Source organism: Lissotriton vulgaris, chromosome 12 (genome assembly GCF_964263255.1).
Source record: "Lissotriton vulgaris chromosome 12, aLisVul1.2, whole genome shotgun sequence".
Classification (NCBI taxonomy): Eukaryota; Metazoa; Chordata; class Amphibia; order Caudata; family Salamandridae; genus Lissotriton; species Lissotriton vulgaris.
This window is the reverse complement of record NC_141700.1, coordinates 136,325,539-136,343,079: the sequence shown is the minus strand read 5'-3', so window position 1 is coordinate 136,343,079 and position 17,541 is coordinate 136,325,539. Positions and strand designations below refer to the sequence as shown.

The 17,541-nt window shown below is 51.8% G+C and overlaps 1 protein-coding gene across 2 annotated transcripts in view; it reads right to left on the bottom strand.

Annotated features, from left to right (window-relative positions):
• ATP8B2 (ATPase phospholipid transporting 8B2) overlaps positions 1 to 17,541 on the bottom strand; it is a 470,208-nt gene that overhangs the window by 164,680 nt on the left and 287,987 nt on the right. For both annotated transcript variants that reach the window (XM_086947594.1, XM_086947593.1), the window contains 3 exons: positions 2,313 to 2,501; positions 2,072 to 2,187; positions 925 to 1,089 (listed from right to left, as the gene is read on the bottom strand). In XM_086947594.1, the coding sequence (XP_086803720.1) occupies positions 925 to 1,089; positions 2,072 to 2,187; positions 2,313 to 2,501 (470 nt within the window). The remainder of the gene's footprint in view (positions 1 to 924; positions 1,090 to 2,071; positions 2,188 to 2,312; positions 2,502 to 17,541) is intronic.

The window sequence follows — 17,541 nt, the reverse complement described above, 5'->3', positions numbered from 1 at the left end:
TTCAGTAAAGCCATTATGGCGATGTGGAGTTCGTAATGACAAACTCTCAGATCATATATTCTTTATGGCTTTTACTGCACTTACAATGCCTACGAATTGACTTAGACTCTGTAGGGGTACAGGGCTCATGCATCTGTCCCTCACCAGTGGTACAGTGCACCCAGCTATACAGGTTGTTTACCTATGCCATGGCAGTGGATTGTAGGCATGGCACTCCGGTATGTGTGCCTATGTCGACTCTTCACTTTGCTCTGCACCAAAACATTCAGCCTGCAATGGCAGTGTGTGAGTGTAAAGGTACAGGGCCTCTAAGGGTGGCACAATAAGTGCTGCCGCCCTTAGAGGCCTTCCATGGTCATAGTGCCCTTGGTACCCAGGGAACCTTTTAGAAGGAAATTATATGTGGTAAGAGATTTGCCAATTTGGGTGTGCAACAGCACATATTTAGGGAAGGAACATAGGCTCTTGGTACCTGGTTCGCAGGAACCCAGGGCACACTTAGTCAAAGAGCATCAACATCAGGCACAAGGTGGGGGGCAAACATGCAAGCAGGGGTACTTTCCTACATTAACTCTTTGTGGGAAAAGGTTTAAGGAGGTCTGGTGTCCTTTGGCTGCCATTAACTAACTGCTGATGTCAATTCACCCCTAAGTCCAGTGAATACCCACTATTTCAGAAACGAATGACTAAAGAGACCCACAAGTGTGTACTGTCAAATTAGGCTTGAGCAAACCCTGATGAAAATATGCTTTGCCCAGTAGACTAACACACATACATGTGGTAGAATAGGGCAGGATGTGATAATAAAAGGTACACGTTCATATGCTGGCACCAAACGATAGATACAGTGTTCCCTACTAACATGAACAGACACACAAGCACACACCCAGTGTCAAAGCAACCAGTAAGGAGCTTGCTTGGTACCATCATGTCACGCTCAATATCTTCGTAGACAGCAGCAAGCCTGTCCTCACGACCTTCAAGAGAACAGCTGGCTTGAAGGAGCTGTTCTGCCCATTGCTCATAGTGCTCCTCTTCCAGGTCCCGGTAGGCCAAAACCAGTGTTCGCAAACCTTCTCCTGCATATTCCTGAAAAGGAAAATACATATATTTTAAAAATCCTCACAGTAAAAGAGGACAATTTACCACTCATAGAATTTCAAGCAGATGGAACTAGACAATTGGGTGCAGAAATGAAAAGAACTAATTGTACGAGGACTTTAGTACGAAGGCATAGACTGCATTTTATGTCAATGCTCGTGGATCCTGCTTGGACTACATTGTCTAGTTCAGTCTAAAGGACAGTATTGTTGAAAACGTACGAGCTAAAAATCAACCACAGGAATGCAAGCCCAAAAATCTTCTAAATCAAAAACAGTGACCAACAAATATTTACTAATCAATTATGTTGTGACGCTGTATAGCACAAAGCCAAACTTCAGAATTAACATATCTAAAAATTGCCTATGTAATGCTAAACTACGCAAACTGAAATAGCACCAGCAGCATTATGCAAAGATTAAAACAAGAACCATGGTGGGCTATGGCTTATCCACCCATTCATTAAAAAAAATTCTACAAAGAAATAAGGTCTGGTGACAAGCATATAGGGCACCTGCTTCCGTACAAATATATGCGGCAACAAGAGGAGACACCCACCTTACACCACAAAAGATAAATAGCACATTAAGTAAAATCCAAAGAAAATCACTTCTGTTTCCCATTCACAGAATCTGATGAAGTGCAAGAGACTAGGTTACAGTTTCTCCTGAGTGACTGATGAATCAATGGTGATAGACTGGCTCATCTCTAGGTAGTCGAAATGCAGAGGGATGTAAATTGACAAAGACTATGCCAAGAAAGGAACTGACATGCAGAAAAGAGGTAAAGCCCCAAGGGAAGGGGTGACAGAAGTATTGGGCCCGGGATAATTATTAAAGGGTGATTTTAGCCAGTTCACAGACAATCTCAAGCACACAGCTGATATGGGTCTCAAACAAAGACCCAATGCACACTTATAATACTTTACACATGCACATTGAACACATTTACACATCTCTACTCCACTCACATTCAAGTGATCGGTGGTGGTGTTCATAAGTTCCTGATTACTCGGGTGTAGCCTCTCAAACAGGAGGGTGTCAGCCCCTTTGCAGTACAAACGTATCTTTCCCTCTGGATTGCGAACTGTGAAACGTCAGGAGAAAAAGCACAAAAAGAAGCTTATATACCTTTAACCCAATCATCACCTCGTCTCAATGAGTGCTATCAGATTTAATTCCCTTATCCACTCGCCACCTTTTCAGACTTACCTATAACAGACATCCTTTTCCGCACGTTGTTGAAGTCAAGGATAGCTAGGAGTTGATAGGTAATGGGTTTCCCCATCTCATGAACAGTGATGGTCTTGGGGGTTCGAGAACGGAACACAAATCCAAAGTTGCGGGCTGCTGTGACAAGAGCACCTTCATCGGGAGACTGTGCTTTGTAATAGAGCTCACCTGAGAACAAAATGTACACAAACAGGAAAACATGCCTCATGAGTGAAATGTAAGGAGAAGTTCTTCAACATCAATCTTTTAAAAAGGCACTCCGTATTCTGAAAAATTACAATCTTCCGTGCATTCACAGGCTTGCCTCCATAAACGGACACGGAGCCAAGGAATGGTGCGCAAAAAGGTTTTATTGCATGTCACCTGTCGCCATTAAGCGTTTCGGCTCGCTTGAGCCTTGATCACATTCTGAAAAATATTTAACTCTGAACTATGGCATAGATTGAAAAAAAAAAAGAAAAACATTTAACTCTCTATTACAGGTTTAGCCTATCCAGAAGATTACAAGAACCCTCAAATAATTGCTAATTCAGCGTGCTTTGCTCTTGGTGATGTTTACTGATGTTTGTATACTTTAAAGCTACCCATTTCAGAAAGTTAACTCATTACTGGATTTAGATTTTGCAAGTTGAAAGCAACGAAAAAGCTTCTAATTGAGACAAGAGCAGTTTGAATTCACAAACAAACTTCTCTTGAGCAATGTTCCATATGGCTTGTCTTCTCCATTGCAGCAGTCCTACAACTGACTTGGCATGGCATTATTCTTGACTGCATGGATAAAAGAACCAACCCCAATTAGATCTCCTGAATTTCCGGACATTGATTTTTCTGGAATTGGATGATCTTCGTGTCCAGCTAGGAGTATCGATGTGAGATTTTTCCTTAAGTAGTCTGGGGCAGTGGCCCTTGGGGGCGAGACAGAGGGCCTTAAATCCAACACTCTTCTTCACTGGTAACCAGTGAAGTTCTTGTAAAGTACCAGACACTGACTGAAACTTGGGAATCTTCTTCAGAAGTTGTGCTGCTGCATTCTGAAGACATTGCAGTTTTTCAGAGACCACTACTAGATAGCAACATATAATGATTTGCAATGTTACTACTTAGTTTATACTTAAAAGGGTATGCACCGAAAGATCTTCCTAATCTTACGTAATAAAAAGAAACAGAAGGAAGTAAGTTTATTTATTTGGGCCTTATAGGACAAGTTAGAATCAAAGATTATCCCCATTTTTTTGACAGTGACTACTGGTGTTCAGAGAGGACCAAAGGTTTGCGTTTGCTTATTGTGGGTTTTTCCTGGTCTTGTCGTACTAAAAGGAAAATGCTACTTACCAGTATGCATCTGTACTTGGCATGTAGAGCTGCAGAGTTACACACTGTGCATAGATCGCCACCTAGTGTTGGGCCCGGATGTTTGCAGTTTGTTTTTGTCCTGAAAAGTTCCTTGGAAGTCACAAGATTGGTGACTCCTCCTTTGGACCCCATTGCGCATGGGCATCGGCTCCATCCTCAGATTGTTTTTTGCCATAAGGGAAATGATGGAGCTTTGCAAGAAAAGGAAGGATGTCCATGTAAGCTGTATCTAATTAAGATAATACTGGAACAGATAAGGGTAGCCGGGGAGATTGGAGGGCGTGCGCAACTCTGCAGCTCTACATGCCAAGAACAGATGCTTACTGGTAAGTAGCATTTTCCGTTCGAGGCATACGAGCTGCAGATTACACACTGTGCATAGATTGTATAGCAGTACCCACTCTTAGCGGCGGCCACCCCTATCCGTTGCAGTAGTTTGAAATAGTGTTTTGAGAACAGCCTGGCCCACGTTAGCTTGTTGTTTAGTTTGCACATCTACACAATAGTGTTTTGTAAATGTGTGCGGTGTAGACCATGTAGATGCTTTGCAGATGTCTTCTAAGGGAATGTTCCCTAAAAATGCCATTGAAGCCCCCATTTTTCTTGTAGAGTGGGCTTTAGGAGGAACAGATAACATATGTTTAGCTTTGTGATAGTAAATTTGTATGCATTTAACAATCCGCCTAGCTAACCCAGATTTTGATATATGGTTGCCCTTGTGTGGTGGTGAGAAAGACACAAAAAGTTGTTTGGTCTTACGAAAGGGTTGTGTTCTCTCAATGTAGTATAAAAATGCTCTTTTGACATCTAGGGTATGAAGAGCTCTTTCTGCTACTGTTTGTGGCTGCAAAAAGAACACAGGTAGTTCCACAGATTGATTGAGGTGGAAGGGAGAAATGACTTTGGGAAGGAATTTTGTATTGGTACAGAGAACGACCTTATTGTGATGCGATTTGCAAGAAAGGTTCTTGAATGGTTAGTGCTTGTAGTTCACTAACTCTCCGTAGTGAAGTAATAGCTACTAGGAACGCAACCTTCCATGTTAAAAATTGTAGTTCACATTTATGTAAAGGTTCAAAGGGAGGTCCCATTAGCAGTGTGAGAACAATGTTTCAATTCCACACTGGTAAAGGTGGTACCCTGGGAGGAATTATTCATTTGAGGCCTTCCAATGAAAGCTTTAATAGCAGGCACTATGAACAGAGTTAAATGCTGTCTGTTCTGTAGATATGCTGCTATGGCAGTTTTTTACTCGGCTCCCAGTGCGGTTTTGACGTCGATGAGCTGGTGCCAGTCTTCGACGCAGAGTGCTTGGGTGTTGAAGCGGTCGGCGTGGATGAGGAAGATGGCTTCTTTTTCGGTGTCGGTATGGGATCGACACCGAGAATAGGCTGACTCGAGCCTAAGCCTCCTGAAGGCTTAGTAGGCTTCTTTGCAGGGCCCGAAGGCGGGGCGTGGGAAGCAGTCTCTCGTGTGCACCCGGGCCCGAAGGTGAGGGTGTGACCGAAGCCTTTTTGGAGGGTGTCAAGGAAGGGTCGGGGCCGACGTGTGTACTCACGACCCGTTGAGCTGGAGTGATTTCCTCGACGTCTGAGTCTTCGGCATCAGAGGAGCTGGCACTTTCTTCGGTTCGCTGCTGTTCTGGCGCGTCGACACCCTCTTCAAGGATGTCATCCGGGATCGAATGCCGACAAGCGAGCCATAGTTCTTCGAGCTCGTCGGTCCCAAATCTTCTTCTTATAGCAGAAGGAGGCACAAGCGGAACGGTCTTTGGCCTTGTGCACCGGGGAAAGGCAAAGGTTGCACACCTCATGTAGATCGGTGTGGGGAAACTTCGACCCACATTGAGGACACTTCTTGAATGGCATCCTTTCCATGAGCCAGAGAGTAAGGCCTAGGTAGGCTCGAAGGCCTTTGTCGATGACCGGAATCGAAGACTTCGAAGTTGTGAAGAGTTGCGTCGATGGAGACCGCTATCAAAACAATACCGTCGAACTGGGAGAGGATTGCACGCCGAAGGAAATTTTGTTCCAAACAGGAGCGCAGAAAACACATCCGAGCCAGATGGCAGAAAAAAACAATCTGAGGATGGAGCAGATGCCCATGCGCAATGTGGTCCAAAGGAGGAGTCACCTATCTAGTGACTTCCGAAGAACTTTTCAGGACAAAAACAAACTGTAAACATCCGGGCCCAACACTAGGTGGTGATCTATGCACAGTGTGTAATCTGCAGCTCATATGCCTCGAACATATCAATTATATCAGCTTCAGAATGATGCAGACTACGGATGCAGACCTCAAGATTACTATACACAGAATTAAGCAGCACTCAAATTACACTGTGTGAGATGCACTTAATTATTTGACAGTATGCTAGGGATAAGTGTAGGTAAGTGCCCCTTTATGACATGTCCACCCTCACTTTTTGACTGATATTGGATACAGTTTTGACAAGTGGACAAGGTTCTTACTATCTAAGTCACCAGCGCCAGATCTCTTTCCCTAAAACTGTACAATTGTTTCCCCAAATGGCAATACCTTTAGCACCCCCTAAAGTCTCTAGTAAATTGTACCCCGGAACCTAGGGCAGGGAGGCTGAAGAGGATCAGTAAGGGCGAAGCATGTACTGTGCCACCCTAAGGGACCCCTCAGAACCCTCATGCAAACTGCCATTGCAGGCTGTGTCCCATGGTGCATAGGAAAGTGAAAGCACCACATGGCACACCCCCTGTGTGCCATGCCTGCAGACACTGCAAGCAGTATAGGTAAGTCACCCCAACAGCAGGTCTTACAGCCCTAAGAACGCGTGTACTATAATACATGTGTGGACATATCTGCATGAGCAGATAGGCCCCTGTGATGCCTAGGTTCACTTTCAGATACTACAAGTGAATAGGGAAGCAATTTTTAAAACATTGGTTGGACACTGGTGTTTACATGTCCTCCAGCTACAGGACAGCAAGACTGAAACTAGAAATGTTTGATATCAAACATCTCGTAATATTAAACCCACACTGATTCCAGTTGTGCACCTTAGAGGTGTCCCCTGAAAACCTACAGACGACTAGTGTACTGGCTGACTGGTGTAGATGTCTTACCCCTCCTACTGATGAGAGAGCCAGCCCTCTCTGAGGGCAGCAACAAAGACTGCTCTTGTCGGAGGTGTTGTCACCTCCTCCAAGCAGGATGGCTAAGTATTCAGCATTTTAAGGCAGAAGGTTTCAAAGACCTCTACCATCTTTGATATGCGACCCAAGGCTTCCCTAGACAGGGGAAATGCCACCCTTGTCCTGGGCCCATTTGGCAACAGGACAGGTGGGAAAATTAGTCAGGAGGCACGTTGCACATCTTATGTGAACAAAAAACGTATAATTCCACCACCTTGTTTTTGGCAGAATTAGGCTCACTGGGGTAGGGTTGTACGCGATGGGCACATGGAAGTACGCATCCTGTAGGTCTATGGCACAAAGCCAGTCCCCCTGTTACAACTGAGGATAAATCTGATGCAACGACAGCATGCAAAACTTTTCTCTGCGAATCCACTTGTTTGCCTGCCGCAAGTCCAGAATGGGCCTGAACTCGTTCTTGTCCTTCTTGCGGACCAGAAAGAACCGGGAGTACAGACCTCTTCCTCTTTGAGACAGAGGCACGTCTTCTATCTCCCTTTTCCTTAACAGGATATCGGCCTCCGCCTGGAGCTCGCGCAGTTGATACTGCGAGCTGACCGGAGGGATCGCTGGAGGAGGGCTGAGGAATAGAAGACTGTATCCATTGCAAACAATATTCAGCACCCACTTGTCCTGAGTAATTTTTCTCCACTCTGCCAGAAAAAATTGAACGCTTCCCCCCACCGGAGCGGGTAACGGATGACGGGGAAGTAACCGCTCAGGGTCGAGACCCGGCCGGGCCCCTGTTCGCGGTAGAGGACTGTTGTCCCCCTCTACCCTTCTGACGTTTCTGGAAGGGTCTCCGGAACTGCTGCTGTTGTTGCTGCTGCTGTCCCGAAGACTGCCCTCGTCCTCTTCCCTGTGCGCCGTAGCGCCTCTGGAAAGGCCTGAAGGATTTCTTCTCTTTGGGCTTCTCCAAGCCCACAGCCGTGAGGGTCTCTGCCTCCGCCTTCATGCGGGCCATCTCATCGTCTGCGTGTTTACCGAAAAGGGTCTCTCCGGAAAAGGGCAGATTGGCCACCCGCTGCTGGGCCTCCGGCTTGAGTGACGTGAGCCGAAGCCAGGCGTGCCGCCGCTGGTTGATTCCATGGCAGTAACCATGTGCGGCCAACAGGGAGGTGTCCGCCGCTGCACTGATCACCTGGTTTGAAACCAGCATCCCTTCCTTGAGGATCTCCTGGAAGTCCTCCCTCTTGTCTCTCGGAAGCAGTTCCACGAACTGTTGAAGGGAGTCCCACAGTGCCCGGTCGTAACGGCCTAGCAGAGCTGTATCGCTGGCAGCTTTCATGGCTGCGGAAGCGGTCCCACACGCTTTCCTTCCTGCTGAGTCAATCCACCGACTCTCCTTATCTGGTGGCACAGTGGATGACGGGGAGGTAGAATGTAATTTTCTGGCCGCTGTCACAATCACCGAATCCGGTACGGGATCCATTCTCAGGAATGCAGGGCCCGAATCCGGGGCCCTGTACTTCTTCAGAAGCCTGGACGGAACTGCCTTCACCACCGCTGGCGTGAGGAACAGCTCCTCCGCAGGTTCCTTCAGTCCAGGCACCAGAGGCAGAAGAGGGCGAGACAAGTGCTTCTTGTGAAGCGTTTCGAATATCACGGACGTCGTAGGTGTTGGAGCCGTCACCGTGATACCTAACTTCGCAGCCCCCCTCAGGAGAACCTCCTGGAATGTGGCAATGTCATCCACTGGAGAGATTCTGGTCTCTGGAGAGTCCTATAAGGTCGGCGAGTAGGAAGTATGGGTCCTGTAGGAGTCCGTGCGTGACCTGGACCCCCTCCTCCTATGGCGACGCCTTGATCTGGTGGAGGATCTATGGCGACTCCTTGATCTTCCTCTCCGTCCGGAGCGTGAACGGGACCTCCTCGGCCGGGGACGGTCCACCGGGTCCACAGGAACAGGTGATTTAGGTTTTGACGGAGCATTAGGTTAAGGCGTACCCTTCGGAGGCGTCGGAAACTTAGGCAAAGAGGTCGACCTCGGAGGAACCAGAGGTGGCACCTCAGGTAACCCAGATCCAGGTTGCGGTGGAGGCAACGGAGGCGGCGTAGGTTTCCTCGGACGGGGACCCCTCGGTAACGGAGGAGGGGGGGGGGGGAGGGAGACATCTTCCCCGACGGGGTATATACCTCGGAATACATCGAGCGCGGTGAACCCCCTTCCTTTCCAGCCTGGGACGTAGGCGAACTTCCCACGGCATCAGGTCTGTCTCCACCTCTTTTCGGCGTCGAAGAACGGCGACCATACGGCGAGCATCGACCCCTGGACGCCGAGCGTCTCTTCCTCGGCGTCGAACGCCTTCGGCGCCTCGACGGCGACCTTCCACGCCTCGACGGAGACCTTTTGCGCCTCGACGTCGAACCTCGGTGCTTCGACGTTGAACCTCGGTGCCTCGACGTCGAACCTCGGTGCCTCGACGGCGACCTCATGCGTCTTGACGGCGACCTCATGCGCCTCGACGGCGACCTCCAGTGCCTCGACGGCGACTCCCTGTGCCTCGACGGCGACCTGGCCTTCGACGGCGACCTCGACGGCGAGGAACTCACCGACGGCGCCCGCCTCCTCTTCGCCGACGGCGAACGGCGGTATCGCCTCGACGACGAGCGCCGACGCCAGGCTCGTCGACGCCGATCGAACAAGTTACTAATGTTTCTTACAGAAATATCGTTACCGAAGGCAAGTAACTTGTTCATCTGAAAGAAACACGTTAGTGTTAGATTCCTTACCTTAGAATAGATACCCCAGCAATACCAACCCCGGTGGTGGGTCTGCAAACCAATACATTCCTACACCAGAAAGTCCTGGAGGACAGAACGGCCAAAGAAGCCATCCCTCCGGACTGGACTGTCCAGGCAGTAGTGCCTCTCAAAGGTGTGCAGCGAGGCCCACGTAGCCGCCTGGCAAATGTCCTGCAAGGGGACTCCCAGGCCCAAGGCAGTAGTAGCCGCCGTGGCCCGAGTGGAATGGGCCCTCAGCCCAACAGGAGGCTCCTTCCGAGCCAAAGAGTAGCACGCTTTGATGCATAGAACGACCCACCGAGAGATGGTCTGTTTATGTACCGCCTGTCCCTTCTTCGCACCCACGTAGCCAACAAACAGTTGGTCATCCACCCGGAACTGGCGTGTGCGATCCATATAAAATGAAAGCGCACGTTTTGGGTCCAGACGATGGAGCCGCTCTTCATCCTTTGAAGGATGCGGAGGCGGGAAGAAGGAGGGGAGGGTGATGGACTGCCCAATGTGAAAAGCAGAAACTACTTTGGGCAGGAAAGAAGGTCTAGTCCTTAGAACCACCTTGTCAGGATGAATGGACAGGAAAGGAGGTTGGACAGAAAGAGCCTGGAGCTCACTCACTCTCCTGGCAGAGGTGATGGCAACCAGGAAGGCCGTCTTTAAAGTCAGGAGACGGAGAGGACAAGAATGAAGGGGCTCAAAGGGAGCACACATCAAAAAGGTCAGAACCAAGTTCAAGTCCCACTGAGGCATCACAAACGGAACAGGTGGATACATGTGTGTGATGCCCTTCAAGATTCTCGTTACAATTGGGGACTTGAACAAAGAAGGCTGATCAGGAAGCCTTAGAAAGGCCGAAAGGGCCGAAAGGTAGCCCTTGATAGTGCCCAGAGCAGAGCCCTGCTGGGCAAGAGAGAGAAGAAAAAGAAGAACCTCGGAAAGAGGGGCAGAAAGAGGATCCACAGCCTTTGCTGTGCACCATGCCACAAATCTGTTCCACCGACAGGCGTATACCGACTTTGTGGAGGGACGCCTGGCTGCCAGAATTACATCACAGACTTCAGGAGGCAAGTCAAATGGCCTCAACTGCCGCCGCTCAATCTCCCAGCATGGAGGTGGAGACTGGACAGGTTCGGGTGGAGGACCGTCGCCTGCTGCTGCGACAGAAGGTCCTCCTGAAGGGGCAGGCGGATCGGGGGACCGACTGACATGCTGAGTAGCTCGGGATACCAGTACCTTCGAGCCCAGTCCGGAGCCACAAGGATAACTTGGGCCCGGTCGCGCCTGATCTTCTTCAGCACTCTGGGCAGAAGTGGTATAGGCGGAAAGGCGTATAACAGACCGCAACTCCACTCGCGCCGAAAGGCGTCGCCGTGCGAGTGCCGTCTTGGAAACTCCAACGCGCAGAACTGATGACATTGTGCGTTCTCTTTTGTGGCGAATAGATCTAACCAAGGCTCTCCCCATTGCAGAAAGAGGCCTTGCGCCACGTCCGAGTTCAGACGCCATTCGTGATCCATCGAGCACCAACGGCTGAGTTAGTCCGCCCTGGCGTTCAGAGAACCTGCCAGGTGTTGAACCGTCAAAGTCACGCCCTGACGTTCCTGCCACTGGCCGAGGCGCAGAGCCTCCTGGCAAAGGGTCCACGACCCCACCCCGCCCTGTTTGTTGCAGTACCACATGGCGGTGGTGTTGTCCGTGAACACCAGCACTACACTCCCGTTGACAAAGGGGAGGAATGCCTTCAGTGCTAGACGAATCGCCCGTAGCTCCAACAGGTTGATATGGAGCCGGGACTCCGCCGGAGACCAGATGCCTCTGATCTCCGCCTCTCCCAAGTGGCCCCCCCAGCCCTGGAGGGACGCGTCCGTCACGACAACGTGCTCCGGTTGGGGAAGGGAGAGGGATCTGCCTCTGACCCAATCGCGGTCCGTAAGCCACCACTGCAATTGTCTCGCAGTGCCCTCCGAGATCAAGACGTGGTCGGACAAGTTGCCCTGATGCTGGGCCCACTGAAACTTCAGGTCCCACCGCAGAGCCCGCATCCGCCACCTGGCGTGATGCACCAGAAGGATGCAGGAAGCCATCAGCCCCAGCAGCCGCAGCGTCAACCTGACCGAAACCCGGGATAGCGGCTGAAAGATGGGAATCAAAGCCTGTATATCCCGGACCCGCCGTTCCGGAGGATAAACCCGAAACTGCGCCGAGTCCAGAACCGCTCCGATGAAAAGGAGCTTTTGAGAGGGACACAGGTGTGATTTCGGCACATTGATGGAGAACCCCAGGTCGTGCAAGAGGTCTGCCGTCATCTGAAGGTGGTGGACGACTGTCTGGGGCGAGCCCGCCTTCAACAACCAGTCGTCTAGGTAGGGGAAGACTGAAACCCCTAACCTGCGCAGATGGGCTGCGACCACCGCCAACACCTTTGTGAACACCCGTGGGGCGCTGGTAAGGCCGAAGGGGAGCACGATAAACTGAAAGTGCTCCTGGCCTACCGTGAACCGCAGGTAATGCCGGTGGGCCGGCAGGACGGGGATGTGAAAATACGCGTCCTGCAAGTCCAACGCTACCATCCAGTCTTGCGGGTCTAGAGCAGCCAAGACCTGAGCCAAAGTCAGCATCTTGAACTTCTCCTTCCGGAGGAAGCCGTTGACGTTCCGTAGATCCAAGATAGGACGTAGGCCCCCTTTGTCCTTCTTGGGCACCAGAAAGTAGTGGGAATAGCAACCACGCCCTACTTCTGGCCCAGGAACGCGCTCGATGGCCCCCTTGGCCAAGAGGGCCGTAACTTCCTCCTGCAGAAGTGTCAAGTGGTCCCCCGACACACGGTGGTTCTGCGGTGGCATGACTGGAGGAGTGGTCTCGAAGGGGAGGGAGTAGCCCCTTCGGACGAGTTGCAGCACCCACCTGTCCGATGTGATTGTGCGCCAGCGAGCGTGGTGATGGCGAACCCTGCCACCCACTGGCGTCACATGGGCCTGAAAGCACGGACTAGGAGGATTTGGAGGCAGATGCTGCGGGGGTAGGTGTGGCCTGACCCCGCCGTTGACCCCGACCACCTCCACGGCGGTTTCCACGGCCGCCACCGCGTTGAAAAGATTGTTGCGGCGCGTGGCTGGCAGCACGTGTGGGGACGCCCCTTCCTTGGCCACGAAAGGAGCGAAACAAACCCGTTTGCTGGCGCTGGGTCGAGAGACCCTAGGACTTGGCCGTGACCCTGGAGTCCTTGAAGCGTTCCAGCGCGTGGTCCGCCTTGTCGCCAAACAGGGGACAGCCATCAAACGGCATGTCCATCAAGGCATTCTGGACATCTGCCGAAAAGTTGGCGGATCTCAGCCAGGCGTGGCGACGAATCGCCACCGTCGTGGACATAGCTCTGCCCAGCGAGTCGGTCGTATCAAGACCACACTGTATGGAATATTTTGCTGCATCTCGGCCCTCAGCCACAGCCTTGCCGAGCTTCGCCCGCACCTTTATGGGGCATTCTGGCAGCAGTTCCGCGACCGTATCCCACACAGAGTGGGTGTAACGGCCCAAGAGGCCAGCGGTGTTGTAAGACCGCAGTCCCAAACTCAGGGACGAGAAGACCTTCTTGCCATACTGGTCATACCTCTTAGATTCCCGGTCGGGCGGGGCCAACGGGAATGCGGTCTGGGAAGTTGAGGCCTGGATCACCAGACTCTCAGGGGTGGGATGGGTGGACAGGAACTTGGGGTGGCCCGGACAAGGACGGTGGCGTCTGGCCACGTTCCGATCAACAGGCGAACCTGAAGAGGGCCTGGACCACGTGCCCAACAGAACGTCTGACAAGGCTTTGTTAAACGGCAGCAGTGGCTCCTGTGGGCATGACTGCGGTTTGAAGACCTCAGTGAGGATGTTAGGCCTCACGGCCGCGACGGGGAGCTCAAGGCGTAAGGCCTTGGCAGCCCTCATCAACACCACTGAATAAGCAGCTCCCTCCTCCGATGCCACGGAAGGAGGAGAGACAAAGCCAGGGTTAGGAGAGTCGTCAAGACAACTGGCATCCCCCAAATCACCTGTCCAGTCCACGTCATACTGACACTCACGTGACAGAGGGTCCTCCGACCCCTCCCAACCTTCCCCGTACTCTTTCTCATCTCCATATTCGGAGTCAACGATGTAGACCGGCTCCTCGGGGTTCACAGGCCCCATCGGCGTCGAGCGACGTCGGTCCGACTCCGCGTTCGGATTCGGGGAGGGTATGGGGACGACGCCGCCCGGAGCCGGCACAGGAGAACCGGCGCCGGCCGGAGCCGGCACAGGAGAACCGGCGCCGCGCCGGGAAGGCGTCGGGGGCAACCCCGATGGAATCGGCGCCGGGGCGGCCGGCAGACCACCCGGCGTCGACCCCGAAGGCCCTTGCGGCGCCGGGGTCGGAGCCGTCGGCGGCACCGGGGCCGGAGCATCCGATGGCGTCGAGTCAGGGACACCCGAACCGCCAGGGCCCCCAGACGGTAGCACTGGGCCCGTAGGCGCCGTAGGCCCCGTCGGAGAAGTGAGCGCCCTCATGGCCATGAGGAACGCCTCAATCTCCTCAGGCGTCGCACCTTGCCCAGGGACCGGAGGGTATGGGGCAGGCCGCGCCGGCGACTCTCGCGGAGCCGCGGGGTTGGGGTCACCCGAACCCCCGGCCGCGTCGCGCGAGCGTCGGGGGGGAGTTGGGGGTACGATGAAGACGCCCCGACTTCTTGTGTTTCTTACCTGAAGAGCCCGATGAATGGTGACGACTTCCGGAGCGCCCGGCGCGGCTCCGCGACCGCTCCCTCGAACGCTCTCTGGACCTCCGGCCGGACCGGGACCGCTCCAGACGCGGGGCCGACACCCGGAGCTCGAGCAGCTTGCGGGACCGCTCCCATCTAGCCTTATTAGTCAGAGCCCGGCAATCGACGCAGGCGTCCACGTCGTGGTCGGGGCCCAGGCACCGGAGGCAGAGTCGGTGATGGTCCGTGACCGACATCGTGCGGTCACAACCGTCACAATTCTTGAAACCGGGCATCCTACCAGGCACCAAAAAGATATAGAAAGTTGACAAAACTTGGTCAAAAGACCGGAGTACTGCTCTTCGGATCTGCGCTTACTGGCGCGGAAAAAAAGAAGAACTGACGTCAGCGCGCGGAGGCGGCGTCTATATACTCCAGCGACGTCATCACGGCGCACGACGCCGACGACGGACGCGGAGCCGCAGGGGACGCCTGCAGACGACGCCTACCGACGCGCAGGGGTACTGCTACGCAAAAGTTTCCGGATCCAGACTGACGCCTGGGGATATTCTAAGGTAAAGAATCTAACACTAACGTGTTTCTTTCAGATGCTCGACGTCGACGCCGAAGATGACGACGATGACACAGACACCGGAGACTTCGAAGGTCTGGTAACATCCCTCGACGCCGATCCCCGACGTCGTTTCGTTCCCGACGATGGGGAACAGACCGCAGTCATTCCTCTTGACGCCGTAGTGGGTGCAACGGACCCCGGCGGAGAATGGTGACGTTTGCTGGTCTTCCTGCCCCTGGGGAGCCCCCCAGGGGCCTCAGCATGGGCAGAAGAAGCCCCTCCAGACTCACCTTGAGCCTTCAGTCTCCTTTCCACGAGACCCTGAAGTCTGATCTTCTTCCTTTCCCTCAGGGTCCTTCCAGGTAAGCCTTGGCAGGTAGCACACTCCTCTGGAACATGAGAAGGTGGAAGGCAGAGGATACACACCTCATGGTGGTCCGACCTGGCCTTTTTCTTGGAGCACTCCGGGCATTTGTCGAATAAGGCAGGCATCTTCGACAAAAACAGAGTGAGAAAACCAAGAAGAAAGGCCCCACAGCACAATAAAGTACTTTTACTTCGAAAATCAGTGAAAAAACACAAAATAAGTCCCAAAAAGGGAGAGCTCAATGCTCCAGGGTCCTGCTAGCAGGAGCCGGAAAAAAGAACTGAAAGTAAGAGGGACCTGCAGGGCATTCTGGGATACTGTGAAGTTCTGGAAAGTTCTCTTAAAGGCACAGTATCCTATTCTGAGCCACATAATGGCAGCCTATGGGGCTTGTCTGTCCATGTCTTCCTCTCTATCGTCCAGAGGGGTTTTTGCCTAAGGCAAGGGAAATCTGGACAGGCTTTGCTGTTTTGTGGATTTTTGGTGGAATTTCTAGCTGAAGTACTGGACAGTGTAGCCTGTTATAGGCTGCATTATATGTCTTTAAATTCTCTCTTAAGTGTCTGTGCAGTTCTGCATTTTTTTTCGACACTTTAAGAGATTATTTTTGATTGCTCCGGGGTCCACGCACATGGGCGGGACTATTCACTAGATTATGACTATACACAGAGATCCCCTACTACAGAAGTGGTCATTTAGAGGACGTAGTCACACTATAGGTAAGGAGCCTTGTTGGCTACTACTGGTCACACTCTCTAACAACCCTAAATGGAGTATATTGGGGCAGCCCTGATGCCAGGAATTTAGATTTGACTGATCCAGAATAAGAGGACAAAGAAGAGTCGTGAGACAATGAGAACTGAAGACTGCTGTGAACATTTGGCACCAAACTCTGACTGCCCGCACCAGTCTCGACAATCATGACCGTGAGACACATCCTGCAGCTTAGCAACCGAGAACCCCAGTAGACTGACAGTGCTTCACAAACTGTCAGCAATCTCCCTTGTAGTAGAGGAGCTACTCCTCTGCAGTCTGCAGGCACCGAAGATGCAGAGACCGGTTTTCTGAATTGCCGCTCCCCACTAGATAGACACAGCAGCTTCCCAGGAAGAGGTACCTGTGCTCCTGAAGGTCAGATCAGTCCCCCACGCGAGGACACAAGGACCAACCGGAGCTGCACAGGACCAATACCCAGTATAACGGCCCCCTTGCAGCAGCAAAGGCCTGTTTAAGTTCAGTTGGGACTTTAACAGCACTGAGGTTGACAAGTCGTTGAAGGACTTTGCACTGCAGAGACCCACTTCCAGAGTGGCCCAAAAGTCCTGATTTTTGTACCCTCAACCAGCGAGACCGACAACTGCAAGGCCCTAGGACGCACAGAGCCAAGCCAACCTTTTCACTTTGCACCCAAGCACCCCAGCCCAGATACCGACAAATCTGCTGTGGCCCCTGGTTCCCACAACCCTTGTGACTTGAGCCCCATGTTAGGAACTCCCAGACTTGTCTCCAATTCCCCCTCCACAGCTTCTTTCTAGGTGGTCCCCTTTCTTTCCACCAGCTTAGTGCGCAAAGCTACCAACCGAACCAGCACCTCTGCACCCGGATGCCCCCCAGGGCATATAACTAGTAAATGCTGGTGGTACTTTGGACATTGGCCCCCTACGACTCCAAGTCCCAAAGGAGACCACCTAGAAAACGACCGTAAATTATTGTATGCACTATATGCCTTTTCTTCCACAGAAAAGTATTGTTGGATAAAGACACATTTAAGTGAACTATTTACTTAACTTAAAAAGTACTAACTTGATAACAAAGTTCTTGGTATCAAAATTTACATTAAAAAACGTATTTTTCTATATTGGTCTCAGTTTATTCTTGAGTGTGTGTCTCGTTTACTGCCTCTGTGAGTACAACAAATGCTTAGCACCATCCTCTGATAAGCCTATACTGCTCGCCCACACTACCACAAAAGTGAGCATTTAGTGTTATAATTTTTGCCTCTGAAAAGCAATAAGGGTTGCCTGGACTATTTACGCAGAGTACCTCTTTTTGGTCCACTATATAAAGAGACAGCTTCCTACAATAAGGTCGCTGTGATGCTAAGAAAACCTGTGCCATCTGGTCTGCTTTTACTCCTGGGTAACCCTGATCCTCCAACACCCACATCCCCACCTGTGATCTTGACACTCATGCATTCTATTTAGCTTTATAGCAGTGCTCTGTTATAGAATGAAGAAGGCTAAGCCTCCACAACGGTGAACATGTTGAGGTCTGCCATATCAACACA